The sequence below is a fragment of the Talaromyces atroroseus genome, assembly GCF_001907595.1.
Source record: "Talaromyces atroroseus strain IBT 11181 chromosome Unknown scaffold_9, whole genome shotgun sequence".
Taxonomy (NCBI): Eukaryota; Fungi; Ascomycota; class Eurotiomycetes; order Eurotiales; family Trichocomaceae; genus Talaromyces; species Talaromyces atroroseus.
Window position 1 is genome coordinate 375,386 of NW_017971441.1, and position 27,619 is coordinate 403,004.

The 27,619-nt window shown below is 48.6% G+C and overlaps 12 protein-coding genes across 12 annotated transcripts; 5 read left to right on the forward strand and 7 right to left on the reverse strand.

The window, feature by feature from the left end:
• Positions 1-335: 335 nt before the first annotated feature.
• On the forward strand, positions 336-1,037 carry UA08_06518 (hypothetical protein; the record flags this gene model as incomplete). Its single annotated transcript, XM_020268804.1, has 1 exon — positions 336-1,037. The coding sequence occupies one exon, from the start codon at positions 336-338 to the stop codon at positions 1,035-1,037; it is 702 nt and encodes a 233-aa protein (XP_020118056.1).
• Positions 1,038-1,196: 159 nt separating this feature from the next.
• UA08_06519 (hypothetical protein) lies at positions 1,197-2,088 on the reverse strand (the record flags this gene model as incomplete). The annotated part of the gene is made up of 3 exons (XM_020268805.1): positions 1,197-1,487; positions 1,544-1,770; positions 1,857-2,088. 3 exons carry the CDS (start codon positions 2,086-2,088, stop codon positions 1,197-1,199), a joined length of 750 nt encoding a protein of 249 aa, XP_020118286.1.
• A 469-nt stretch (positions 2,089-2,557) lies between these two features.
• Positions 2,558-4,379, forward strand: UA08_06520 (hypothetical protein; the record flags this gene model as incomplete). The annotated part of the gene is made up of 2 exons (XM_020268806.1): positions 2,558-4,160; positions 4,228-4,379. 2 exons carry the CDS (start codon positions 2,558-2,560, stop codon positions 4,377-4,379), a joined length of 1,755 nt encoding a protein of 584 aa, XP_020118058.1.
• Positions 4,380-5,178: 799 nt separating this feature from the next.
• UA08_06521 (hypothetical protein) lies at positions 5,179-7,318 on the forward strand (the record flags this gene model as incomplete). The annotated part of the gene is made up of 4 exons (XM_020268807.1): positions 5,179-5,787; positions 5,867-6,576; positions 6,652-6,816; positions 6,880-7,318. 4 exons carry the CDS (start codon positions 5,179-5,181, stop codon positions 7,316-7,318), a joined length of 1,923 nt encoding a protein of 640 aa, XP_020118060.1.
• A 371-nt stretch (positions 7,319-7,689) lies between these two features.
• Positions 7,690-9,164, forward strand: UA08_06522 (ASTRA-associated protein 1; the record flags this gene model as incomplete). Its single annotated transcript, XM_020268808.1, has 2 exons — positions 7,690-7,949; positions 8,054-9,164. The coding sequence occupies 2 exons, from the start codon at positions 7,690-7,692 to the stop codon at positions 9,162-9,164; spliced, it is 1,371 nt and encodes a 456-aa protein (XP_020118206.1).
• A 121-nt stretch (positions 9,165-9,285) lies between these two features.
• On the reverse strand, positions 9,286-11,739 carry UA08_06523 (ATP-dependent RNA helicase dbp7; the record flags this gene model as incomplete). The annotated part of the gene is made up of 1 exon (XM_020268810.1): positions 9,286-11,739. The coding sequence occupies one exon, from the start codon at positions 11,737-11,739 to the stop codon at positions 9,286-9,288; it is 2,454 nt and encodes an 817-aa protein (XP_020118062.1).
• Positions 11,740-12,683: 944 nt separating this feature from the next.
• Positions 12,684-13,594, reverse strand: UA08_06524 (hypothetical protein; the record flags this gene model as incomplete). The annotated part of the gene is made up of 2 exons (XM_020268811.1): positions 12,684-13,454; positions 13,511-13,594. 2 exons carry the CDS (start codon positions 13,592-13,594, stop codon positions 12,684-12,686), a joined length of 855 nt encoding a protein of 284 aa, XP_020118061.1.
• A 566-nt stretch (positions 13,595-14,160) lies between these two features.
• On the reverse strand, positions 14,161-14,999 carry UA08_06525 (hypothetical protein; the record flags this gene model as incomplete). The annotated part of the gene is made up of 2 exons (XM_020268812.1): positions 14,161-14,405; positions 14,468-14,999. 2 exons carry the CDS (start codon positions 14,997-14,999, stop codon positions 14,161-14,163), a joined length of 777 nt encoding a protein of 258 aa, XP_020118217.1.
• Positions 15,000-16,607: 1,608 nt separating this feature from the next.
• On the forward strand, positions 16,608-16,867 carry UA08_06526 (hypothetical protein; the record flags this gene model as incomplete). Its single annotated transcript, XM_020268813.1, has 2 exons — positions 16,608-16,656; positions 16,689-16,867. The coding sequence occupies 2 exons, from the start codon at positions 16,608-16,610 to the stop codon at positions 16,865-16,867; spliced, it is 228 nt and encodes a 75-aa protein (XP_020118071.1).
• A 900-nt stretch (positions 16,868-17,767) lies between these two features.
• Positions 17,768-18,870, reverse strand: UA08_06527 (U2 small nuclear ribonucleoprotein A; the record flags this gene model as incomplete). Its single annotated transcript, XM_020268814.1, has 4 exons — positions 17,768-18,163; positions 18,237-18,497; positions 18,577-18,617; positions 18,792-18,870. 4 exons carry the CDS (start codon positions 18,868-18,870, stop codon positions 17,768-17,770), a joined length of 777 nt encoding a protein of 258 aa, XP_020118340.1.
• Positions 18,871-19,409: 539 nt separating this feature from the next.
• On the reverse strand, positions 19,410-24,190 carry UA08_06528 (hypothetical protein; the record flags this gene model as incomplete). Its single annotated transcript, XM_020268815.1, has 10 exons — positions 19,410-21,325; positions 21,391-21,517; positions 21,591-21,625; positions 21,888-22,023; positions 22,308-22,327; positions 22,563-23,157; positions 23,220-23,540; positions 23,606-23,786; positions 23,888-24,102; positions 24,179-24,190. The coding sequence occupies 10 exons, from the start codon at positions 24,188-24,190 to the stop codon at positions 19,410-19,412; spliced, it is 3,558 nt and encodes a 1,185-aa protein (XP_020118341.1).
• Positions 24,191-24,621: 431 nt separating this feature from the next.
• UA08_06529 (hypothetical protein) lies at positions 24,622-27,473 on the reverse strand (the record flags this gene model as incomplete). The annotated part of the gene is made up of 7 exons (XM_020268816.1): positions 24,622-24,787; positions 24,868-25,127; positions 25,193-25,504; positions 25,565-26,243; positions 26,315-26,570; positions 26,636-26,854; positions 26,918-27,473. The coding sequence occupies 7 exons, from the start codon at positions 27,471-27,473 to the stop codon at positions 24,622-24,624; spliced, it is 2,448 nt and encodes an 815-aa protein (XP_020118338.1).
• Positions 27,474-27,619: the final 146 nt, after the last annotated feature.

The following is a 27,619-nucleotide window of genomic DNA, read 5'->3' on the forward strand; positions in this document are numbered from 1 at the left end:
AATGTTCGATGCCGTTCTTAGAAAAGTCTCGAAGAATTAATTCACTGACGACGCTCGACTCTTTCCTCTACTCACGCATCATGAACAATGGAGTAGACAGCACCCGGCACATGCCTGCACCACGCATTCTTACTTCCAGACCATGAAAGCTTTTGCCGGATCTGCCTTGCATCATCCTCTCCAATCTGGCGCCCCGCATTGAGCGCGCCACTGAATAGCACGAGACATCTGTTTTCTGCACTGCGCATGCGGCGAACCGAACCCAACCGAGCAACCAAGTCCAATCAGGGCAGATAGCAGGAAACAAAAGATAGCCGGTCTGCCAAAGCGGGAGGATGTTCTCCGTCGTCATACCAGGCCGGCCGTGTCTTACAGACATCGCGGCGGTCGATGCTCAGCCCGGTGTTCAGCCTACCAAATTCGCATTTGCCTTCCCTGCTGCGCCCAGATTCAACCATATTGTCGTCTTCTTTCTCCCCGGCACAGTGCTCCCGCCGGATACAGCCGCCGCAATCTATCTCCAGACTCCCAACTCGAAAATTACCCCCAATGGGCCCGAGTTCCAATTCCTCGGCGCAATTGGCAACGAGAAGCCCTCTGCGATATTCAAGATCGGGTCAGGGACACAGCCGGCGAATACGGGGGTGGCACAGGATGATGAAATGCTGGATGACGGTCCCGGTGCAGTAGGAGATGCGACCAATGGCCAAGTGACGCTGGGGATTTCAATAGAGCCTGCACAGAATGTTGCGGCACAACTGGCAGCCTTGAATTCTGCGCGAGGACAGCCGCAAGACCCCTCGACGGCTCTTGTGCGGGTGCCGCCTCAACAGAAGCCGATAACGACAAAGGTGCTCGCGCAAAGAGTCATCGGCAATGCCTTCAACTTTTTGGCTAGTTTTGCGGAGACAGACCCGAATAAAAAGGGCGAACAAGTCATTCCTCTGAAGAGCTTTAGAGATTGGTGGACGAAGTTTGAACGGCGAATCGACATGGATCCAACATTTCTAGAACGCGAAGATCCCAGTCAGTCATAATAAGTTGGAGGGGATACATGACATTTCCTAACCACAATTTTAATGTATAGTTCGAAATACGTAGTGTATAATATATGGTCTAGTCTATCTATACTGTCGGGTATCAATTCAATCCAAAAATGTATAACAATCTTTACAGAGACGCTTCCGCTGTCTTGCTCACTCTTCAAGCAGAAATCTCAGAAAAGCAGCCCCAATGCTAACGCCATCATGTGGAATTTGTGCCCTTGCGATTGCGTCCTCGGACGCTTCCTTGGAGAAGACCCCGGCTTCACTGCGAAGCGTGATTATTGTCGACACAATCTCGCCATTAAACTCCGGGTGCCCTTGGACGGCAATCAGCTTTCGCGCGGCGTACATGCCCTGAACGGCACAGCGAGGCGAGGAGCCAAGCGCGACGACCTCCTTGGGATATGCCGACACAATATCCTTGTGCATCTGGTGTATCTTCTAAAAAACAAACATTATTCTCAAGAATCAACGAGAGCGAAAAGAAGAGGTCTTACCAGCTTGTCCTTTCCGAAAAGCTCTTTGCCCTTCTCTGTCAGATCGACATCGCACACGGAGAGTTCCCATCCTAGATCACTTCGTCCGACTGGCGCACCGAGGGCTCTGCCGAGGATCTGATGGCCAAAACACACTCCGATGATACGCACTCGATCGTGAGCATACGCTTTCTTCGTGTATTCGACGAGGGTGTTGATCCAGGGTATATCGGCGAAAGCGTCGTGTTCTAGAGCGCCACTACAAGTCAGCATTGCTCCGGCAATCAAAAAGAAAAAAAAAAAAAAAAAAAAAAAGGGGGGAACTCAAACGCACTGGATCCGGTCAGCAAGATGGCGTCGATCTCGTCAAGGCTCGGGTATTCTGTGCCATCCACGATATCCCAACCCGTAATCATCAGGTCGGATTCGAAGTTGAGGCTTCCCAGGGCTGCGGCACTGCTTTTCAAGAGCCGCTTGAATATATCGCCGTATGTTCCATATTGTGCTTTTACTGCGTCCACGGGGGTGTCGCATTCCAGGACGGCGATGCGCAGTGGAGGGTGCATTGTTCTTATACGGGCGAGGTGTTGGTGCGGTGCAGGCGTATCATACGGTCACTTGGTGATTGATATGGAAGCTGGCTAAACTAAGTTAGTTACTGGTTACTGTAGATAGTGGAGCCACCGTTCAACGTTCCACCAGAGTTCATTCAACATCGTCCTCTAACTCTTAACAACTCGACATGCGAGCAATAACATGCAAGCGAACCCAGTGCTTGTTGCTAAGTGCTGATCTGCCTGCCATATCGGCATAGCCCATGCTGCTGCAGTATCGCAAACTATGCACGCACGGCTGAGCGATGAGGGGAAGCCGACCCGCAATGTCGAACAAAATGGCGGCGGCGGCTGGTCCTCTTAGTGCCAGAAAAAATTATGGAAATGTTGGTTGATGTGACTCAAAGCTTCAGACATGAACCAACTGTAACCAGTGTCACACGCACCTTGTGCAGCGTCTCTCTCGTCGCGTGTAGCAGCCATGGATGAGAATACGCCTTTGATTGCCGGTGAGAACCGCAGTAGGCTCAACGTTACCGTGAATCAGCCGGCATATGAGACTGTGCATCGAGGAGAACTGCCTCCGCAACATGGTTCGCCTGCTGACCCAGCGTCGGACGAGAACGTTGAGTCTCAAGACGCCTCGGCGTCGAGTGGGATGTTCGCACATCATTTCGTTAATGTCACGCCGAGTCAGTTCTGGTGGATTTTCGGCGGCATCGAGGTTGGCTACCTGATCGGGTTCTTTGACTCGACGTTCATGGCCTCCAGTCATCCCGTGATTACTTCGGATTTCCATGCATCCAACTCAGCATCCTGGCTTTCGACGGCATTTCTCCTCACGTCCACGGCTCTTCTGCCGCTGTTTGGTCGCATTTCCGATGTCGTCGGTAGAAGACCAGTGTACTTGTTTTCGATAGCCGTCTTCTTCGTCACGACCGCCTGGTGTGCACTGGCTCAAAGCATTGGTAGCTTTATTGTCGCCCGGGCTTTCTGTGGACTGGGTGCTGGAGGGGTCTTTTCCATGGGCATGATCATATGTAGTGACATTGTGCGTTTGGAATACCGCGGCGTCTACCAATCCGGTATTAATATGATCCTTGGAATTGGCGGTGCCCTTGGTTATGCCGGGGGAGGCGCGCTTTGCGACCGTCTTGGCTGGCGTGGAGCCTTTGCCATACAGCTGCCGTTCATCTTCGCTTACTTACTCATTGCGATATGGACAACCCCCCGAGATCTGGGCCGCGTTGACCCAAAGAACGAGTTTCCGACCATCTCACAATTGCTGGAGCGCATCGACCTGACAGGCTCTTTCCTGCTCACTGTCAGCGTGACGGCTCTGCTCATCGGCATTAACCTGGGTGGTAACGTACTCTCATGGTCTCACCCTCTTGTGCTCTCGTCGCTTGGGCTTGCCGCCGTTGTCGGAGTCATTCTCCCAATCTATGAAAGCCGAGTAGAGCGTCCTGTGATGCCAATCAGACTATTGAACCAAGCGCCCCATGCCTACATTATATTCAGTAATTTCTTTGGCGCGTTGGCAATGAACAGCATCATGTTCAACATTCCACTGTTTTTCCAAGCTGTAAAGTTGGAGTCGGCTACAAACTCTGGACTACATCTCCTCCCAGTGTCCGTTGGAATTACTTTTACCAGCGTGTTGACGGGTGTATTGATCACTTTGCTTGGGAAGCTTAAGCCCTTTGCGGTAATTGGGGCTGCTTTGATTTTTCTCGGAGGGCTCAGCACCACTGCGCTGACATTGGTGGACCTGCCATATGCCATAACCTTGATATTCCTGTCACTAGCATGCCTAGGTCAAGGCTTCGCTTTCCCAACATATACCGTGGCGATTCTTGCAGTCAATAAACAGGAAGACCAGGCGACATGTGTCACAACAATGGGCCTGTGGAGGAATCTTGGCTACGTCTTGGGCGTTGCCGTCAGTAGCTTGGTGCTTCAGAATTCGCTCCGTATTCGCCTTGACCAGGTCGTGACGGGGCCTGATAAACAGAGCATTATCGACGTGGCTCGTAAATCGGTGGAATCGATCGTCACACTTGATCCAGAACACCGCGAACAAGGTAAGCTTAGCAGACCAACCCCTAGGTATTTCAAATACTCTTGCTGACTGTGTCTTCTGCATCAAAGTTGTCCAAGCATACACCTTCTCGCTACGCTTGACCTTTTTGTCCGCCGTAATATGGGGGTTGATTATGCTGTTTCTCACAATCATGGTGAAGCTTCCGGTGTTGAAACGAGGCGGGAAAAAGATCAACTCTGAGGATGAAGAGGAGGAATAGTTAACTCAGCCTGTCACTTTCGAAGTCAAAAGATATGTACACCAGAATGAATCGCCCAAACTATGCGCCTGATGAAGTTTGCTCTCAGTCTTTTGGGGGGGGTTTCCAGAGGGCCTCTGATACTTCTTTAGCTTTAGAAGTCAGAGATGCCTGGGCCTTGTAGTATCATAGGAAGCATAGACACTAGCGTCAATATAATCGCACAGGGCGTTGGATAATCTTTTATATACATGCATACATGGATGCCTAATTTCCTAGGTGTCTAGCTGCCAGCCAATTAACGACGATAAGTGGCCCCGCTGGCGCGTGCTTTAACCGGAAAAATCTTGGGCTCGCGTCGACTTTCCCTTTCTCCTTATCAGATCGCGACGAATCAACCTTCTTGTTTGCATTCGCTCCTCTGGGAAGTCTGAGAGACTGCAAATAGTCGTGTTTCTTCGAACAGACAGTTCCGTGAGGCGTATACATAAGCTCTCAGGCTGTCGCGGCTGCCAATGTTTGCTCAATCGCTTCCATCACCATCCATCCCGAGCGCCGGTGGAAGGAAACTTGACTGAGTCGCGGCATTTTGGTTCATGGCATTGGAGGATTATCATATGCCATGGGGCCTTAATTTGAATAGAAGATCTGTCTTGCAATAGCTCTTTTCCTTGCGGGCTAACTCTTCGAGCTGCATATTACACGAATGCGGAATTCGTCCCTGTCTATGAGACAACAGCAATCGCGGAGTCCCCAAACTCTGCTGAGCTCTGTGCACCCAGTCGATGACTCGAGCAAACAATCTTCCCGAGGCTTGAAAATGCAAATGCAAAAGTCGGGTCAGAATTCTCACGGCACAAAGTCTAGAAGAGTTCGCACAGGCTGTCTCACCTGTCGCGAGCGGCATTTGAAATGCGACGAGGCATCGCCGAGGTGTCAGAACTGTTCCAAGTCCGGGAGAGTGTGCAAGAGAGGCATTCGTCTTAATTTCATCGACACGCAAACTGCTGCTCCTCCACATAGTATAGCTCCTCTGCCTGGTACTCAAGTATCATTCCAAGACGAGTCGAGGGAGATTGCATCCGAATATGTCGGGGGCGCTGAGAGATATCCGCCATTGAGACAAACTATTGCCTTGGTAGCTAATGAAGCACCGCCGCCCCAATTTGATTTCGCAAATACCCTCAACACTTCTCTTCTATCCTCGTTTCCTGGGGCCGCGCATTCGGAGATACCAGAATCTATACTCAGCGAGCAGCAGTACGCCACGACTCACCAATTTCATGGACAAAATGTGTTTTTACCAAAGATGTCGATGACGCCTACGAATGACCACCCCTGTATCACTAATCCCGAGGAGGTCCTTCTGCTGCAGGTCTTCGTTGAAGAAGTCGCACTGTGGATGGATTCTATGGATGCTGGCAGCCATGTAAGTTGATACAAACAAACTGTCTGGCACTGGCACTGGTAATAGTTTTATTACTTTTATTGACTATATATCTATCTAGTTCACAAATATCATACCATATCATGCTCTAAATGAGCCATTACTTCTCAATGCTATCTTGGCATGTGGTGCTCGGCATCTTCATCTTGTGAATGCGTCTTTTGGAGAGGATAGAGCTGTCCATTATTATAATGCCGCCTCACGAGACTTACTCGTCCATCTGGAGAACCCCCATCGCGATCGTGCTCTTTGTGCAACTGCCGCAGTCATCCTGAACGTGTACGAGGTGATGTGCGAGAGTGCGATGCAACGGATGAATCACATAGCAGGAGCGAGGGCTCTTATCAAGGAGTGCCGGTGGAACGGCAAGTCACCTGGAATTGGCGGGGCCTGTTTCTGGATAAATGTCGGGATGGAGCTGTTGAGCTGTCTTCATTTCAACTGGCGGATGTCTTGGGATCCTGACACTTGGGATATGGATATAGAGACGGAACTTGTGCCGTCTGATAGCTTGTTCGGTGATGAGGAGAGTTGGACGCACCGAATGCTTTATATTTGCGCCAAAATCGCCAACTTTCGGGCTATTCTATTCCAAATGCAAGGGTCGGATCGACAATCGCCCCAATTACGCTTACAGCAAAGGTGTCATGAGTGGGATACTTATAAAAGGTGGTGTGACGAATGGGCGAGATGCATTCCACGGTCGATGGTACCAATTTGCTACCTCCAGCCATGGCAAACAACATCTAAATCTGCTTTCCCTGAAGTCTGGTGAGTCCAAGATCGCGCACACATAATCATGCTTATATATTCTCTAAATTACTTGATTGTCTAATTATACTCCAGGCTCGTCAAGCGGTCTGCAGTTGTTGGCCGTCTCTTCTACCATACTGCATGTATCCTCTTGGCCAAAACGCATCCTCTCGAGTCGGAATTTAGCCCAAATATGCGAGACATGCAGCAGAAGCACGCCTATGATATTTGCGGTATTGTTGCTCATGTCAAGGATCGGTATGATGCTCTTTCTCTTAATATCGCTATATGTCGTCTTGATCTAACATACTATATTTGTAGTGGCGTTGCAACGACATCAATCCGCTGTCTTGCGATTGCAGCCGAGTGCTTGGTCTCTCGTGAAGCCCAGGAAGAGGTTCTGCAAATCATCAACAAAATAATAAAGGAAACAGGCTGGCGCATATCATTCCTCAAAGACGAGCTTCAGACAAAATGGGGCTGGAACGCAGATAGTCACCAGCATTCAGAAGCCAGGGCCTCTACTACTGCTGCTACTGTTTCTACAGCTAACAATGGCACCTCGACACCCATGGATACTGTTTCACTGCTGAATCCTGATATACCTCCGGCTCCTCCACCTCCCCGATCCAGAATTCCGCCTGGAATCATCAACCCGATGATGGCTACTGCTGATTTCTCGATGGCTAATCATCCATACCAGGAGCATTATGTTGCGCCGCATAGCGACCTTGAGAGCTACCATTACGCACAATACTGAATGGTTAAGCTTTTCATTTATACTTTGTAATACTATATTCATTTTTATTAGAAGCTGCCATCCCCCAGGCATAATGTGCTCAGAGGAGCAATTTTTTGTCGATATTTAAATGTTTATTATAGGCGCTGTGAATAAAATATACGAGATACCATGGCCTAGGCATCAATAGTATTAAGACAAAACAGTAGGCGACATTGAGCATCCAAAGTACTTGCTGGATACCTAAGGCAACAAGGCACCAAACAGGAAACCCAACAAAACTTCCACCCGACCAGACCAAAACACCCATGAACGATACCAAAGCTGGAAAATTGTAAGGAAGAAAAAGGGACAAGTCCGAGAAATATAATGCCAACTAGCATCACAGCATCATGACAACTTCACTCACCACTCAACAACAAAATCTCCCTCCAGCTACCCCGCGCTACGTCCTTCGCGGCCATGCATCCCCAATCCAGGCTCTCCATTTCTTCGCTAGAAACACACGCCTGATCTCAGCGGACGCAGATGGATGGATCATTATATGGGATGTAGCCACAAAGCGAGCACGCGCGGTATGGAAAGCCCACGAAGGCTCAGTCCTGGAGGTCAACGGATATGAGACGTTAAGTCGGAGGATGATAATATATACGTATGCGAGCACCCCCTTGTCATTCTTCGCCGTACAATCCATGCCCGATGCTACTTTATGTTTTCCAAGGGATTGCATATTTTTGCTGACTACTCTCTGCATAGCCATGGACGTGACCATAAGCTGAGGGTTTGGAGAATCAAATCCTCGGATGATGAGGAGCTGCTGAGTCGTGTCCTGCCCGTTGAAAGGAATCAGGACACTTCTTCTTCTTCTTCCTCCTCCTCCTCCTCACAAAAAACACAATCAGCCCCGGAGCCATGGCTTTTGCATTCCCTGCCCGTTAATGCGCTTAACTTTTGCGCTTTTACGCTCTGCTTTCGTACTTCTCCTCCATCCGAGAAGACGTCCGTGCATAGGAATGAGGGGATTGATAATGAAATCAAATTGCCTGATGATGAAAACAGCTCTTTCTATTTTGCCGTTCCGAACGCCTTGAACTCCGGCGCCATTGACATTTTTCATCTCCCGTCCGAACGACGTGTCTCGACCATTCCTGCGGATACCTCGGTGCAGACAGGCATGGTCATGGCCATCAAAATGCTTCTGGGTAATAGCACTCAAGACGATCTCATATATATGCTCTCTGGCTACGAAGATGGACACGTCATGGTACACGTTGGACGTGCCAGCACCGAGCCATCCAAACCCTGGACATGGGTCAAGATCTATGCATCGCGGCCCCATAGTCAGCCGATTCTATCACTAGACAGTGTTCAATCGGAGGGAAGAGAGAGCCAGTTTCCTCAATTCTTCTACACTTCATCTGCTGATGCGCTTATTGTCAAACATCCCATTCCAGAAATGTCTCACTCTTCACTGCTACTACATGCAACACCAGTTAGCGTCGAGAATACTCCACTAAAAGTTCTCAATACAAAACACGCCGGACAGCAAGGTCTGCGTGTGCGGGGAGATCAGAAAATATTTGCGACCGCTGGCTGGGATGCGCGCATACGAGTCTATTCTTGCAGGTCGGTGAAGGAGCTTGCCGTATTAAAATGGCATACCGAGGGGTGCTATGCTGTTGCATTCGCGGGGATTCTTTCATCTGTATCCACGGAAGACGAGACCTCAGAAGCTGTCGTTTCTGCAGGACAGACCGATTCGCCCCTCCAAGTCGTACGGCAGCAGCGAAATCAAAAAGCGCAGCAAACGCATTGGTTGGCAGCGGGTTCGAAAGATGGTAAAATATCGTTATGGGATATCTATTGAAACATACGTTCAAAACGAAATACTACATACAGGAAGCTGCAAAGGTTTAACAACATACAGATGCTTATATATATACAATGCAATGAAGGGGAAGAAAAGAAAAAAAAAAAAAGCAAAGCTTTTACGCCAGGTTGAACTCGCTCGCACCGCCGCCAGTCAATGCCCGCATTTTGGCGCGCATTTTGCGAGCTGCATCTTCATGATCAGCCACACGTGGGATATCATCATCGTCGTCGTCGTCTTCACGTCCAGCCGAAGCCGTTATCTTCCGCTTCTTGCTCTCAGTGCCATTGCTAGCTGCAGGTTTGCCAGAGGCTCGTCTGCCCGCTTTGAATTCCTTCTTAGTTTCGTCCTTCGTCTGCCTCAACCCTGGAACGTTGATTTTCGATGGTCGATCTCGAAGGGCAAACGCTTTGGCCAGATGTCCCAAATGAAGCTCCTTGATATTGAACATATTCCTTTCCGCGGAGACGTGAGTCGCATACGCGCGTATATGAGATTGGAATGCACGACGAGCCAGTTCCAAAGACTGCGCATTCTCCAGCGCCCACCGTTCAACATCGAGCTGCCAATCGGTAGCCTTCTCCTCCCAATCTTTGCTCGTGGCATCGGTGTTGCCGCCAAACCCGCGTTTCAGGAGATCGTTCGCGTTCGTTCGCGTGAGTGCTTTGCCTCCATCGCGGTAACTCTTTTTCAGTATGTCTACGTAATTCTCTTCGCTGCCCGGCAGAAGGAACACGATAGCTCGACCATCGCGGCCTAGACGTGCGGTACGACCGATCCGATGTAGATGCTCGTCGGAGCTGAAGGCGGGGTCGTACTCTACGACAAGATCGACATTGGGCAAATCGAGACCTCTGGACGCCACATCAGTGCAAATAAGAACTGCTGGTTCTTTGCTTTTGGCGAAGGCGCCGAGCGTCGCTGTACGGACGTGTTGTGGCAGTGAACCATGGAGTTTGTATATAGTAACCGGATTGGAAGAGCTTGAGAACGCAGTTGCTTGACCCACGGTGCCATGTTCTTGAATTGCTTTGGCTTTGTTTTTCTCTTTATCCTGGGCATCAGCCTTCTTCTCCGTGTCGCTTTCGTCAGAAGACGAGTCGGCTGCCGGCTGCGTATCTGGGGTAGGATTTAGGTCTTTGCGCGTAAATACTTCAAAATGAAATTCCACAGAGTCAGCACAGGAAACAAATACGATAGCTTTCATGACCGATCCCTTGCGTGCAAAGGTGCGTTTCATCAGAGCCGTAAGTGTAACAAGACGAAGTTTTGCTGCTGCCACGATATAGGACTGTTGAAGTTGGGCAGGGACCGTAAAGGCATCCTTCCCTTCTCCCTCTGCATTCCCTTCCATTCCATCATCGTCGGCCGGGTCTGCCTTGATATGCACTGCATCCTTCAGGCTGATTTCACCCAACCGCTGCACATTCATTTTCAAGGTCGCGGAACAGAGGACCGTAGTTCTTTTAGCTGGCAATCCAACAATCGAGCTTGGCCGCTGTCTGGCATCTAACTTCTTGACAATCCCGTGAATCTCCTCTTCGAATCCTAGGTCCATCAAGCGATCGCCCTCATCCAGGATTAGCCAACGCACATTGCTCACATCTAACACTTGAGTATTGTCGAGATGGTCCGCGAGTCGTCCGGGCGTAGCAACAAGGATATTCAACCCCTTTCTCAACCTAGCTTTCTCCGACTTCTTTTTCTCGCCACCAATGACTGTGCCGGCCACGATCCAGTGAGCGCACCGCAATAGATTCTCCAGAACAACGGAAATCTGTTTACACAGTTCACGCGTCGGCGCTAACACAATAGCAAACAGACCAGCATCGCGTTGAATCGAGTCACTATTGGTCTTCCCGGTGTTATTTGAACCATTACCACTGTCTTTCAGACTGATAATACGTTGAACGAGCGGTAAAAGGTATGCCAGCGTCTTTCCGGAACCGGTCTGCGCCTGGATAAAAGCGTCACTATCCTCTTTCACCAGCTGTGGTATTGATGCTTTCTGAATAGCAGTAGGAGCCTTCAATTCCATCTTCGTCAATAAATGCGCGGCGAGCGTTGGAGCTAAACCGAGGGCAGTGAAGTCTTCAATCCCATCGATGAGTGGCGCATTGGATGGCTTCACCTCGACGTCGTCCGTAGCATTTTCTTGTTTCTCGGCATCCTCTCCCGACTCCTTGGGTGCTGGATTGAATGAGAACAGCGACGAAATGATCTGTTTCGGTTTCGGTCCTCGCTCTCCTGTGCCTCCGCGGGGCTGGCCATTTGCAGATGTTGATGGACGAAAATCTGCACCGTCAATTCTTGGCCTTTTATTTGGGTGAGGGCCACCACTACCACCACCACCTCCTCCTCCTCCTCCTGCTCTGCGTTCACCGATGCGCACATTATTCGGATTTCCGTCAGACTGACCGGGGCCACTTATATTCGATTGATTCCTCGAGCGAGGAGTCCGCTTGCCTTGGGCACGTTTCCGGTCTTTCCATGCGCCTCCCTTGAATTTGGTCTCCGGTTTGAGGATTGCATCCCCTATGGAGAAATTGAGGAGCATGCCATCGTCAGCCATGATTCCTCACGTGTCTCCCGCAGTATGGACGAAAGAATTATAAAATGGCGTTAGTGAGGGAGTGATGTTTGATTCTTTTTGCAGGGCGGGCGGGCGGTGAGGAGATTATTTTTCTTTTTGACGGACGTTTTTGGGGGAAAATTGCTCACCGCCTCCCAGCTTTATTTTTCAGTTGGTTTTTAGAGAAATTGATTGATAAATAAAAGAAATTGCTATGTTATTTTCCTTTGTTGACAAGCACAGTACAATCTTGAGTCAAAATCAAATAATATGCAGGCCCAAGCAATTTATCCACCAACAAAGATGACCTTTCTTCCCTATTAACAAACTTGATGCACCTCGTAAATACAATCGACCAACATGCTATCATGAGGCAAGTTGCCTAACAATCTGAATGATAGTTGCATGTTATTTGCAAGAAAGGAAGAAAACATAAAAAATTGAGACAGAGGAAAAACGAGAAACGGTAATGACAAAAAGTGACATATCCACCATTCTGATGAAGGACTTAGGGATCCGAATATGGTACAGGAACAATAAAAGAAGAATCCAACTTTGATATGCCTGCTTCTTAAGGTATGGATTTGTAGGAATGGCCAAGGCAGTCGAACTGTAGGGTGGAAACAAGAAAAAAAGACAAATCACCAAGCAGGTTCTGACAAAAGTATGCCGGTAACGGAGACAATACTTTCACGATGTAGCCAATTGTTTTCATGCTCCGCGATGAAAGTAGTAAAAATTCGAACAAAGAAAAAAAAGGCCTGTCGAACAAATCTGTCTCAATATGGAGATTTCTTACTGCGAAGAAGAAGAAGAAGAACAAGAAAAGTGGGATGACAGATTGCCCACCGGGCGTAGGCAGTACGCAGCGATGAGACGAGAATCCTAGAATCTTCGAAATCGTCTCTTCTTTTCCTTCAGAAGAAAGATGCCAAAAACAACTTTTACTCTGCGTGTTGTTTTTGTCTGAGAAAGCGTGATGTCCATTCATCCATCACTTGCCTTGTCATATACATCGACTCAAGGAGGTGCTGCCACTTGTCTTGTATGTTCTCCATATCTCGACACATGCCTCGCCATTCCAGTTCGACGTCGCTCATTCTTCTTTCAACCTCATTGTTCATATGTAGATGCCATGCCAGGTCAATAGAAACGGTAATATTACCATCGAAGGGCTGAGGCTGTGGGCTAGAGCGCTCAGCAGGCGATGGAGATGTTTCAGGAGTATCCGGAATCACGATCGAGGCAGAATCAGGCTGCTTGCGCGGTTTGTGGCCTGGCTTCTTGCGCTGCTTTGCCTGCTGCGTATTGGCGTTGGCGTTGCTTGGTATCTCTGACACTGCCGCGAGCTTTCTGGGACGCTGCGAAACATTCGAAGGAGGATTCTGATCGAAGGCTTCCGAGAGTTTTCTTTTACCTGCTCCCAGCCGACGCGGGCGTTCCGAGGCTGTCTGTGAGGATTGGGCCTGGCCCTCTCTGTCTGGAGCCTCAGTGGTCGTAGCGTGCTCTACAGCATTGACGTCTGAGGCATTCCCCTGGTTCGTCGTCCTCTGACTAGGAGCAGGAGTCCTTCCACTCCGTTTTCTTTTCCCCGCGATGTCGCCGCCTTGTTGGCCGTGCTCACACTTGACTTTCTTCCGTCTGCACTCATCGCAAGCTTTTCTTGCGCGAGTGGGTTCCTTTACTTCTGGCGGGGGATTCGCCTTTTCATGTGTCTTGAATTAGCAGATTTAGAATGGAAGTCTCAATACACAAGAAATGACCCTATTACCTGTTGGCTCTCGGGAGGTATGCTCGAACCGCCAGAGGGGAAGCTCTGAGGAGTCGGGAGACGAGGATTTTCAGCAACCGACATCGTTCGTAGTGGAGGATGTTCTTCTGATTCGGCATGAGGAGTCAGTTGATGTTGCAATGCGGTCAAGCACGGGACCGTAGACGAAGAGATGGAGAGTGAGAACAGCCACCGGTCAGCTAAAGAGAAAAGCCTTACTTTATCTATTGGTGCTGAAGATCTGGATGAGTCAACCGGAGCAATGGAAGACAGCGTAGAGATGACTGAGAGGAGCCAGAGTCGTGTCTAGATTGAATGATGGGAAGAAATAAAGTGTGAAGACAAGATTCAGACGAGGTGGCCAAGAGGAGATGGATCGTAGGGACGCAAATTGAGCCAGAGAGATGCTCTTGACAGCCACCGCCGTTATTCAGAGGCAGAAAAGACAATCAAAGCACCTTAGACCAGGCAGATGGGCTGCAACAAAGAATACGCAGAATAAATAGTTATTGTGGAAACTCCCAGCACAAAGCCAGGCCCATTGTCAGCAAACTAATCATGGAAGACGACACTAGCAAATAGCATTGTTTGCAGGAAATGACCGTCAGACAGAATGCTTTATCTATTCATTGATTTGACTAACTGCTGAATCACGGCCATAATTCCACTTCCTCCCATTGTTTGCTGTTGTTGTTCAATGTCGTCCTCCAGCGCATGCCTTTTTCAGGATCGGTCAGGTCCAATCTATCAACTTCCTCAACTCGGATGACTACAACTCGGAAATGCTTCCTTGCAGTGGCATCATGAAGGTCCTTGACACGCTGGCCTAGACTAAGATTTGGGTCCTCTGGTTTCTCGCTCAGTGGCCGTCCTGGGGCCGGGCCCTTGAATGAACCTGGGAAAGTCGTCAACAATGAATGGCGCTCTATGATTTCATAAACATAACCTTGTTCTTACCTCTCATGAGAGGGCTATGGTTGGCAAAATATGCAGTCACTTCCTTATTCCAGTACCATTTCGGAGACTCGGCGGCATCGTTCGACCTTACTCTCAATCCCTTTGAGATCTCTGCCCTAGCAGTCTTTTCGCCCAATTTACCCTGTTCATCTCCGATTACAAAGGCCTTTCCTCTCAACCTCCATTGGGCCATTACTTCCTTCACCCAGAAGAGAACCTCAACCGCATCGAATTGCTGGAGCTCCTCAACCTTCCTCATGCGCACATCGGTAGTGAAAGTCAACATATCAGACTCATACAGTGATGGATTAAGCTCTTTTTCGTCCCGCAGCTGCTGCTCCGCTGACGGATGGAGTTGGAGCTCGCCAAAGAAGCCTCGAAATCCGCAGGTACGCACTCTGGGAACTGGAGATTCGGTCTTCGGGTCATAGCCCACGGTTGATACAGCCATGTACGGGTCGTCCAGTTTGGAGATATGCTCCAGGAACAGGCTCTTCCATGGAGCGACGGGCATGTCGGTTGTGGCTGTCATTCTGGCTTCTCGGTATGCGCTGTATGGGAGATGGCTGAGTTGCTGTCGCAATCGACGATTACAAGTTTTGCGTGCAGCTGCAAACGCCACCTTGAAAGAATTCTTCTTGGCCTTATCTCTTCTTCTCTTGCTACTCTGGGAGCAGGTTCGTTCTACTTTCGAGGGTCGATTCTGTATCACCGAGTAATCGCTTTGGTCCCCACGGCCATCTGTCAGCTGTGCGTTTTACACAGCCCAGGTCTCAGACTTCCTTCAATTTTCTGTCCGGTCCAAAGACAACACGAGTAGATCAAGAGCAAGCGGTGAAGTTGGGAGATGCATCCTGGATGACGCCGGGAAGGTTGGGATGACGTCTGCCCAACAGGATCGGCTGAGTCAGCCAGCCAGCAGCGCCAGCCCTAAGTCAAGTCAATTCAGTAACATCAACATCCCAGTGCACTGCTAACCCTCCATGCTGTGAACAAAATACAAGGTAGATCTAGGACGAATATGCCGGCTTTATCACAAAATCTTTCTCCTCGTCATAGCAAAAGTCGTGCTCATCAGCAAGCCTACTCTCTATGATGACGGTAGTGGTGGTGGTGGTGGTGGTGGTTGTGGTGGCTCTTTGGCATGATCATTTGCCTTTTAAGAACCTGAGATAGATCAGTAATCACTGTCCCTAGCATGACGCAAATCTCAACTAACGAACTGGAAGCTATATATAAAGCCGGAATTCGGCGGTCGTTGATACATCTGGAATTTGATGACAAGAAGAACTTCTGTCTTTATATATGTATTTTTTCCAGAGAACGTTAAGTTGACTTCACAAGATCATCCAACTTGACCATGGTCAAATTCAGCAAAGGACAATTGATCCAGTACAAACCTTACCATGGTGCGGCGAACCCAGCAATGCCACAGAATCAAGGGCGTATTGTAGACCCCATCATCGATACGACAAATACATTTACGGGTGCATATTTGGTATTATATTGTCTCTTCTCGCTTCTGGTTTTCACTGTGATTGCTTGTACGGAGTACTTAATGTTACGTACGTTGAGTTGACGTCTTCCTGGATAGGTCCAGAATGGAAACCGTCAGAGCCGCCGCATGGAGCATCTTGTCCGCGAAGAAGATATTGTTATGTCCCTAGACCCGCTTATGCATTGATGCGTTTAATATCTTTAATCTCAAGTTTGGGCGGAGAGTGATCAGATGTATCACTGGAGTCGAGGCTACGCACTCTGTCTAGGGAGCTAGATTCGCTTAAGTATCTGTCAAATACTCGAGAGAATGCATGTGCAATATATATATGTATATATGTATATACGTTGAACGCAAACATAGGAAAGAATAATCGCCATCTTCTTCAGACTATAGGAAACGGCGATACATCTACGACCAATTTTCGGAAATCAAATCCGCGAATCATGCTCGTAATTCTGAGTGAGATATTTATTTCATCACGAAGGCCAGAGAGGCGTTTAACTTGCAAATGAATGATCCTTGTCATCGCTGCCTAGGTAACTTAAAACCGGGAATTTATTAAACAACTAGACTCTTGTATAAACAATATTTATAACCCGAACGAGCTATATATCTTCCCGACTAAAACAACGAACAACAATGGCTAAATACCGGGTTGGAGAGTTCATCAAATTCAATCCCAAGCACGGTAAGTCACTCGTTTGACAATCACCTACATAGGTAGATTGGAAGTGTGTCCGTGTATTGACGTCGAGAAGACCCCAGCATCGACCATAGAGGAGAAATCGTCGAAGTCATGGCCGACGACAAAGGAACACCCACGGGGAGTTACATGGCAAGTACAATATCCTTCTCTTTTCCCAATCGGCCATTTACGGGGAAAACTGATGCTTGTCTAGGTCGAGGACCGTGACTGGGGACGTATCGAGGTGCATGAGCAAGATATTTTGCACCCTATTACATGATTATAGGATTCACATGTCTACTAGGTTTCTTGACTTGGATATGCTTCATCGCCGGTAAACAACTCCGCTGTTGTACTCTTAGAGAAAAAGATGACATTATGTAGTAATTACAATTAATCCCAAGTACCTCGTCATATAAATCGTAATCGACCATCAACTGATGTCTTTCCTCAAATTCCCTACTGATACTCTTCCTACACATTCAAGTATCGATGATCGCTTAAACAGACCTCATCCCCAATCCGCTGTTTCTTTGAGATGTACGAATTAGGAGACGTCATCCAATTCAGCTACAATCATGGTAAATACAAAGAACTCTCTACCTTGTCACCTACCCAATGTGCCTAATATGTCTGCCCCAGAACCCACAGCCACCCATCACGGACTCGTCATAAGAGTGATGCCAAATGGCACCGATAATGGATGCTACTTGGTAGATATAATTTCCCTTCTTACCGTGTCTTGTGCTTGTGTCGTATCTAATTTGTATGCGTGCGTTAGGTCGAAGAACGTGACGGTGCTCGCGTCAAGGTCCATGAGAAGGATATCTTCAAGGGTCTGCGGATGCTTTAGCGGTGGTGATAACATGTTCGTCATACCTAGGTAGAAGGGAAATGATTGATTTCTGGTCTTGTCGGAATAGATTTCCGCGGATCAAATTAGAAGAGCTTTTTATGGTTTCTTTCTGCGTAAACTCCCTGAACGCCATTTCCATGTGATTTGAAGCAACAACCCTCTTTAAAACAGACCGCCGGATAAAGTATACAAAGAGTGATTAGAACCAGTAGGACAGCATCATCTAGTCCGTAAAGAATAAACATGAGGGTGAATTCATCACATCTGCATCCGGTCTGGGTCCTCGTCATCGTCCAACTCGTCTAACGCTCCGCCCGGAATACGCCCTTCGTTCAATTCCTTCTCCAAACGTGCAATCTCCTGCAAGCTCTTCGCCTCCCGGATCATCTTTTCCACGCGTTTGCGCTCCTTTTCTGTAAGCTTTACGCGGACAGCCCTGTCACCACCAGCGGCGGTGGCTTGCCCCGCCGCAGCACCTGTGGATGGCACATCGAATGTTCGCGATTTGATGCCTATGATCTTCGAAGCGAGAGCTGAGGGTTGTTCAAACGTGCCGAATAGCTCAGTAGCTTTTGCGCGCTCGGCGTCTTTTACTTTTTGGTAATCGAGGAAGCGGATGTGTGGATTCCTCCAGATGACCCAGTATCGATAGTGCTATGAATGAGAGATGATCATTAGTCTTGTCCGTCTCGTCTAAACAGAACAATATTATATTTGAAATACACACCTCCTTCCTCGTCACCGGATTCTCCATCAACACCAAATGCGTAAGTCTGGCAAAGTTGCGCAACGGATCGAGATCCGCCAACTCCGCCATATTGTTTGCCGTAAGCACTAAGGTCTCCAAGTTCGGTATTGACGAAGCCAGCGCAGGCTGGATGTGATTCACTCGGTTGCGCGCAAGCAATAGGGTCCGTAAGCGCGGGAAAAAAGGGAAATTCGAGAGTGAAGAGATATCGTTATCGGTGAAATCGATTGCATCTTGATCCTATACAAAAAAAGGTGTGAGGGGTCAGAAATTGACTCGGACACAGGTTGATTAACGGGTTGAGATTTTGAAGACGTACTTTGGCGATACCCAAATTTTCAATAGAAGGAATTTTGTGACCTATATAGCGTCTCAAAAAAGAGCGAAAAAAAAGAGAAAAGATATATCAATGGTGTTCTCTCACGTATTTTCGCATTGAACGGGGAAAGAAAAAAAAAATAAAAAGAAAAGTAAAAAATCAAAAGTGAAGTATCTGTTCTTTTCAGGTATTGTGTAGTGGCAGTAAAAACCCACCTCTAAGATCTAGCTCTCGCTCTTTCAGCGGATTGATATATGAAAGGGAATTGTGAATGAGCTCGACTGTTAATCGCATGGCGACGAGTCAAAGCCGAGACGAGTCGTCGAAAGAATAGAATTTGGCTCGTAAGCAATGATTGAGATGGTGGTGAAAGTCACGGAGTGAGGGAATTTCGGAATAGTGCGGGAGTACTTCTTTTTCTTTATTTCATGCCAAAATGTCGTCACGATCGAATGTTGAAATGTGAAGCTTTTGCAATTCGCGCAATAAAGCTCTCCCGAAGTAGAGATCACGTGCCTGAATGGTTGATATGTATCACGTGCCTGAATGAACCCTTGAAGTAAATTTCGAGTTTAGATAGTCAGGCTTCACTCATATGCTTATAATATATAATGATCATATCCTATTAGAACTAAACTATTCAAGCGTATAAAATGTATCTATATCTACAACGAACTTCACCATTGGAAGCACACCTAAAGAATCGAAGTGTAGAAGGTCCAGCAACCCCCTGGGTCGTTGTAACGCCGGACGTAAAAAAAAAGCCCTCTCTATCGTATCCCTCATTAGGCTGAACGCATAACCAGAATATTGTAAGATTGGCACTACCATTGTCACTGGTCATCTATTGGTTTCATCATCGGGGATCTTCGGCCTCTGGTGGGACTGACGGTGCGAGACCGACTTCCTTGCGTGACTGTTGGCACCAGATGCTCCCGACTCTCCGTCCTGGCAACCAGGCCGTGTCTATCTAGAACATTTGATGTTGCAATACCGAGCCCAATACTAGTAGAAGAGATATTGTCGAACTCAAACTTTAGACCCGGTGTTTGCGACCCCGTAGCTGATCCTGTATAGGGGTGATGTCGCTTGGGGTTAACACCATCCGAGTCAAACCCATCATCGCTGTCACTGTCGGCTCCAGCAAGCTCAAACACTTGTCCACCTTCCTCAATGACTCTTTCGTAGGCTTGAGTATTACGTCCCATGAATCCTAGCTTTGTAGGATACCTGCGACGTACACGTCCACCGCGTTTGAAGAGACTTTTGAATTTGAGAAAGATCCGTGAGCGACGACTACGGCCACACAGGAAGAACAGCATAATCACAACAATAAACACGAATAGTAGCACGCCTGGAATTCGTCTGGGTGACTCCCCACCGAATAGAGTATCGTGCCAGCTTTCAGCCTCTTCCGTTGCAGGTCCAGGACTAGGAACAAGCTCGACGCTGGGATATTGAAAATCGTTAGGAATACCTGGTTCGTTGCTCCCAAAACCGACAGGAAGGGCATCTGGCTCCACGGCGGGCACCTGAGAGGATGCATAGAGCACGACTTTACCGAGCGTCCAGCTGACTTCCGTGGAGTCAATCTTGTTGACAGCTTGGAATGGATCAAGGTAGCCTTTCTCCTTGCCATGTTGCAAAATTTCTTTAGTGCCATTATGCCCTGAAAGTCTGGTGTCCTCAAGGCCGACGCGGGGAATACCAATTCCACTGTGAAGCATGTTTATAATCCACGATGCTTTGAAGCAGACCTCTTGCGCCTTGAGAAGGTCGACCTTGGAGCCCCATCGAGATTCGGCTATCCCTTGCTCAACAGCTTCCCAGTCTTGAGAGCAGAACGCACCAACTCGCTGCTGGTATGTATTAAAATCATAGGCTTTATCCTTGTATCCCATTTCAAAAATCTCGTGCGTGGTATGCCAATACTCGCTGATACCGACAAAATGATTGACATCGAAATCAATTGCAGGAACGTGAATTCCATGTAGTAGGCAAGGCTCATCTGCGCAAGGTGCGTCTTTGTCCAGTAGCGGATACGTTTGTCGAACACACTCGTCAAATCGCCCTGTACCAAGCAGATAAGGCCCGTGGGTGATGTCGGAAGCCAATGTCCCATCAAGTGTTGTACGTAGACCTTCAAGCAGACAAGGATCTGGGTATTCAGTGATCTCAGGCACGTCGATTGATTCCTGAAGAGCTTCAACGAAGCGGCGGCGCGCTTCACGGACGCCGAACTCAAGCCAAGAAGTGACGAATATCCGAAACTCTTGGATTGAGCCATCCACGTTCCGAAGCCTCATAAGTTTCAGATCGTTACCATGTTTCTCCGTCTCTGTAGCATTGGGAACAAATGCGATCTGAGCAGATGCTCCTCCCATATCGAGAAAACCGTAGGTATGATGATCCTTGCCATGAGCGTGCTCTTCCGGGGAATCAAAACTTCCTAGCAAGTAGTTCGCAGCAATCCATCCATACAGGGCTTCCGTTTCGCCTGGGATTACCTGTATATGTATATCGCATTCGGGGAGTAAAAAGTCGGAGTTTGCTCGGAAGAACGAGCACACTTGATTCAGAATCTCACGACGCTCAAAATCGCCTAAAAGACGCATGCCAGCGGTGGCTAGTAGAAAGATCGGCGTATCCTTAACGGAAGCTTCCGGTACAATGTCAAGCGCATGCTGCAGTAGTTCTTCCAAATGATCAGGTCCAATTCGTTCTGGTTTATCGGCAAAAGTGGAGATGCCTGAGTAGTAGAATGCTATTAGCAACAACATCATCCAGTTACACACGCGCGCGGCATCATCATACCAGGATTGATTTTCTTTGTCCAGTCCTCCTTGGTTGTGATTTCGGGTAGCGATTTCAGTTTCTTCGGCGAGTCGCTTTGGCGCGCCTTGGTATTATTAAGCCATCGATAGATGTGAACGCGCGTCCCCTGTGAAAATAAGAACTCAGTGTTAGATAAAATGTGCGAATTCCGCTAACGTATAGGATTGGTGTGAACATACAGACGAGCCAGCGTCCAGGATCACTCCATATCGCCCTGAGAGAGAAGAGCGTCAGTATTTCAGGATGTCAAGGTAAAGCCCACGGCCAAGCGCACATTTTCCCATTTGTTCCTTATATAAATATCACCCAAACAGCATCGTATAACAAAAAAGCGGCAAACGAAAGTCACTGTAGCGCGGCGGGGAAGATGAGCGATAGCTGAGCGAGTGTGTTTTTCTTCCTTCTTCCCAAAGCAAAATTGCGACAGCCCAGGACCAGCTAGACAGATGGCAAGCAGATGATCGACTGCAACAGACGGTTGTTGTTTTGGTGCGCAATGTTCTGCTGGCGAAAACGAACGAACGGCGACGGAGGGCTACAGTGTAGTCCAACAAGGTCGGGATTTTGCAGAGGAAAGCGAGGGCGAAAGATCTGGACGGAAGCGACGGCCAACTAGTTGGTTAGGAGAAATTAGTTAATATTAGAGGGGAGAGTGTAATAATAAAGATATATATTGAAGTTGAAATGAAGCGGATCATGCAAGAGTCGAAAGAGTAAGACAGGTGGAAGGAGCGAGCCTGCTCTGATTGGCCGGGATGCGGAGCTCCGCAAACGGAGCGTGCGGTCTCTCCACGCGGCCTTCTGATTGGCCGGCCGTGGGCCAGAGCGCCCGTGTGGTCCGGCTTGGCGTCAGGAATCCAGATTGATGCCTTGTTTTAACCGCGCTATCAATGTACCAAAGCGTCATCACCACTAACTACATATTGAAGTTACATTTGGATGTCTCGCTTGAATTGCGACCGACTCTAATTCTAAAAACAGGGGGGCAATATTTAGGTGTACATATACGTCACAGCCAGAAACACAAGCTTGGATCCATACATCAAATCACGCTGTCTTCGACTCGGCAGGCTCGTCCTTCGAAAGAGGCATCGCCAACACCCCGGAAGACTCAGCCCTGCTAGTTTCACCAGTATAAGTATCAAACATACTCCAGTCACCAATCTGCTCATCGACAAACTGCGCCTTATCCAATCCAATCAACTCGGCTTCCTCCTCTACACGCAACTTCATTCCGGGAATGAATTTGAGAATGTACAGCAGAATGCACGAAACGGTGAAAGAATAGGCCGAAATCGCCGCAATTTCAGCAAGCTGCAAGTACACCTGCTTCCCATTACCATCTATAGCGCCGGGGCTAAGCGAGCTTCCATCCAATGCAGAAATGGACGACGTCGCGAAGATCCCCGTCATAAAGGCACCGCAGATTCCGCCGATGCCGTGCAGTTTGAATACTTCCATTCCGTCGTCGATGTGTAGCCAATCGTTGACGTTCTGGAGTAGCGCGCAGACAATAGATGTGATAAGTCCGATTACTGCTGCAAGCCAGACAGACACGTAACCGGCTGCAGGCGTGATGCCGACGAGACCGGCAATGGCGCCTTCGCACGCTCCAACTACTGAGAACTTGCCCTTGTATCGAATGTAATCGACCAGAACCCAGCCAAGGACGCCAGTGCAAGCTGCTGTGTTGGTATTGAAAGCTGCCACCATGGCCCTGACTGATGCATTCAAAGCAGAGCCGCCCTAAACAGAGAGTATTAGACCCTCAAACGCAGTTAAGAGAGAGGGGCAGGAGTCAGGCTTACATTAAATCCAAACCACCCAAACCAGATCAACACAGTGCCCAAAAACACCAGGGTCGTATTGTGCGGTTTCCCATGTGTATGCTCGCCGTGATGCTTGCGTTTTCCCAGAACAAAAGCATAGGCCAGCGCAGCCCAGCCCGAGGAAATATGCACGGGACCTCCACCGGCGAAGTCCAAAGAGGGGAGGTTGTATAGCCAGCCGTTACTATTCCATGTCCAGCAGGCAATAGGGCAGTAGACAATGGTAGCCCAGAAGAAGCTGAAAATCAGTGAGGGGACTATGTTTCCTCGCTCAAAAGCGCCGCCGACCACGATCATGACCTATGCCGCCTATCAGCATGGCTTTTTGTCTCTTGAGCACAACTAAACCAATAGGAATCGCATACCGTGCAGGCGCAGAAAAGCAATTGATAAAGACAATAGACAATCTCCGGGAGCACATCAGACCCCGGCGACGGAGCGGCGAGCACATTCATCATGCCAAATGCGTCGAGAGTCCCAATAAACGGGCCCGCGTTTCTGCTAAAGGCCAACGAATAGCCCCAAAACATCCATTGGAAGGTAGTCCTAAAACCAGATTCCAAAGTTCAGCTACAGGCCTTGACAGGAGGAGAAAGAGAGAGAGAGAGAGAGAGAGAGAGAGAGAGAGAGAGAGAAAAGGAACATACACAGCAACAACCATCATAGACTGAAAGAGAAGCGCCAAAGCCGACTTTCGCCGCGCAATTCCGCCATAGAGTAGCCCGATTCCGGGAATGATGAGCCAGACAATGAACCCGCAAAACACGATGTAGGTGTAGTTGTACTCGAATCCATCATATTGAGCGTTGACGTCGATCTCTAGTGGGTTTCCCCCGTTGGGAGTAGAGGCGTTGTACTGAGGCTGTTCGTGTCGTCGGTTAGTCACATCATCACCACTTTTGTAGTACCTAGGTAATTGAAAATTGCGAGATACATACGGCGTCGGCCATATTTCATATAGCTAGCGGTATGCGATGCGTCTGACCAAGTTGAGAGCTGACCGGCAGCAACTGGCCATCCTTATAAAATCCACAAGAGCTCTAGATTAGCAGATAATGACCGATATCTAGCTTCCTTGCTAAGCAGAGCCATGACCCATGAAGCTGGACTCTCATTAGCAGGCATGCCAGTCGCATTATCTACACCAATACTTGGCTGTGCTTGGCTCTGATGATAAGCAAGCCTGACTTATCACGCATCTCCAAACCGGGAAATAATTTCCTCTTTGGGTGTAGGCCTACACTACTTATCGTCGACTGCGACTGGACAAGACAATACAAGATAATGTGGATATGGCATTTTCGATGTGAATGCTCTCGCTAGTTAGTTGGCGGGGGGGTATATATATAATTTTGCATAATCATGAATGAAAACAAAGAATCTACAGATTCGCTTTCTCCGCCAGGACCGTCCGTCGTGCTTGACGCGTCGATACGTTGATATCCGTCGCATCAGATCGTGCCACGCTTTGAAACAGTTGTCGTCCTACTGTGTCGGTCATGGTGAGCACACGTGAAGATACGGTTGCTCCATCTCGGCGGTTTTTCCTATAGAAAGAAGAACGTTTAGAACCGGTGAACCGAAAGACGATGGATACCTATCAAAGAGGAAAAGTCTTCATGCTTACCCTTCCCGCCTCGATCGAGCAATCCTCTCGGTGAAATCCCAAAGCCGTCCACGATCCATTAGTTTTCCGGTCTGTTCATCACGTTGTGGTGTCCACTCGGGAGCAAGCCTCATTGTGGCGGGGGTCGTGCGTTGCTCTTTGCTTCGCGCAATCTGAATAATCCCCTCTTCTGCAAACCTTTGATAGGCGTTCTTCAACGACTCCTTGTTGACAGCTTCGAAGTAGGACAGGTCTCCTTGATGATAAAGTGTTTTTCCAAGCTGGAAAATAGTTAATTAGAATGCGATGCGTTCACAGTAAGGTCAGTGAGGAGATAGGAGACTACCTGTTGAGCACTATCCTGGGCTTTGTTCAAATTCACCCAGACATCCGAGGGTCCGTTCAAAGGAGGCGCGAGCCCCATTAGCGAGACAGCGCCCAGCCATGTAGCTTCGATGAACGGCCAGATCAGGAAGCAATAAAAGTCAAAGTTCTCTCTTCCACACTGCCGCTCGGCATCACTAAGACCAACTGCAATAGGAGCGCCGGCTGCGTTTCTGGCTATCTTGATGACGCCATCTTTTTCAAGTCCGTGAAGAGACTTTCCTAGATTGGCTACGAGGCCTTCTGGTGGGAAAATGAATTCGCCGCGGAAGATCTGTTCCCGTCAGATAATGTTTGTCACAGACAAGATGAAAGAATGAGAGTAATAACTTACCTGTGACAGGAAAGTAACTTGTTCCAGCAAAGCTTCATACGTAATGTCCTGGTTGGTAGGGCCACCACCCTGTTTCACCTTGGTGTACATCGCGGCTGAGACGAGTGCCTCCGGGATGAACAAATGGATTGTCATGTTCCGGTAGAAGGAGAGCTGGAATCGGTCAACCGCATAGTACGTCGGTTCCGCTAAACCAGTGACCTCGCCAACTAGTTTGGGACCGAGAACGTCCAGGGCACGATCAACCACCTGAGAAGTGGGAGCGCGGTAAAAGTGAGCTACACGGCCACCCTTCGCTCGAACGCGTTCACTAAGCCACTCGACTCGACGGACCAATTCTGCTTTTCCAACGCCTCGGCCTCGAAGAGTGAGTAGAACTGTGCCAACCAATGCAGTAGGCATCATCACAGAAACATCGTTGATGTCTGATAAAACTCTGTAGCCCAAAGCCCGTAAGACGCGACCACGATCTGAGTAGCTCAACTTTATTTGTGAGCCTAGTGTCTGGGCTACTTGGATACGCTGCAATTGCTGCGTGAGAAATTCCTTGAGACTCCACGGTTCATGGAACCGCACGTCAACTCGACCCAACTTCAATGACAAGACAGAGGACTGTGAAAGGAAATTTGAGAGATTCTCCTTTGCCTTGGGTTGACCTAATAGCTCGCTGATATAAGACCTACAGTTGCAGTATATCAGTAGACGTTGGTAAAGTAGAAAATGTTCTCCTTTAGGTTGCAGTAAACATACTCTGTTTCAATCACCTTATCATACTGTGTGCTAACAGGGCATATGATAGTATCTTTAACTCGGCCGGACAGCAAACTATCAACGATGAAGCTCAGGATACCAAATTTTGGAGAGAGCAATTTCCCCGTGCGTGACCGGCCGCCTTCAATGAAACACTCGAAATTGTATCCTTGCTGTAGCAAAACATCGATATACGTCTGCACCAACGTGGAGTATAGTTGATCGTCACCAAAGCTACGGCGAATCCACATAGCACCTACGATGTTATAAGAATTATCAACGGCGTGATCTTATTACGAGGTTAGATTATCGAAATCTCACCTGCGTGTTGTAAAAAGGCACCAACAACCGGGAAATTGAGATTATCCCCAGCAACCACAATAGGCAACGCTATGCCAAGTCGGTAGCATATCACCTGCAGGGAGACATAGTCGACGTGGGATTTGTGGTTGGGGAGAAAAATAATCGATTGTTTCTTGTCCGCAGCGGCCTGGGCTACAGACCTCAATCGAAGGACCTCCTCGCTTGAGACGTGGATACCTGGAGAGTCGACCCAACATCAGCACAATGCTTCCGAGACAAAGGAAATTGAGCATAGCTTACCCTGGTGGTACGCTCGGGTTAATAGCTGCGTGGTAATGTAGTATGCGCCGCGAATGAAAGCATTGCTGTCCATTTTGCAAATCATACTATCCATCATGGTCTCCACCACATCCCGCAAGCTCAGCTCAATTTCGCTTTTCCGTCGAGACATAGCCTTCTTCACCGCATCCGGTGTACCATCAAACAATCCTTCGGATTGCTCGACCTGCAGCCTAGCCTCGGCTAGATCCCTCATCTTGCTCTGGAGCAAAGGGCTGCGCACGATCAAACGCTTGATGTTGTCCGAGTAGCCGGGGTAGTACACCGGCTGACCGATCACCGAGTCGTACGCGCGCCATCCTGTGCCCGAGACAAACAGGCTGACTTCGCGCAGAAAGTCAAAGGGGTTTTCACGGAAACGTGCCATGTGTCGCACCAGGTTCCTCTCCGTGATGGCGCCATCTTGGCTGTCGTAACCGCCGGTGAAACCAGTCGGGTGAAGCGTTACTTGGCTCCCAACTATTTCCAGATCAGGCGCTGCCTGTCCAGCATCGACGCGGTCTTTCTTGGAGGGCATTGTCGAGGGTAGCACGTAGTCGGTGAGCCATGTAAACAGCCGCAGGAAAGCAAGCGGATTGATGGAACGACACACGTCACATCAAACGCCGGGTATGATTTATGACATGCAAGAAGACGAAAAGACCATGTTCGCCAGTCACTTTC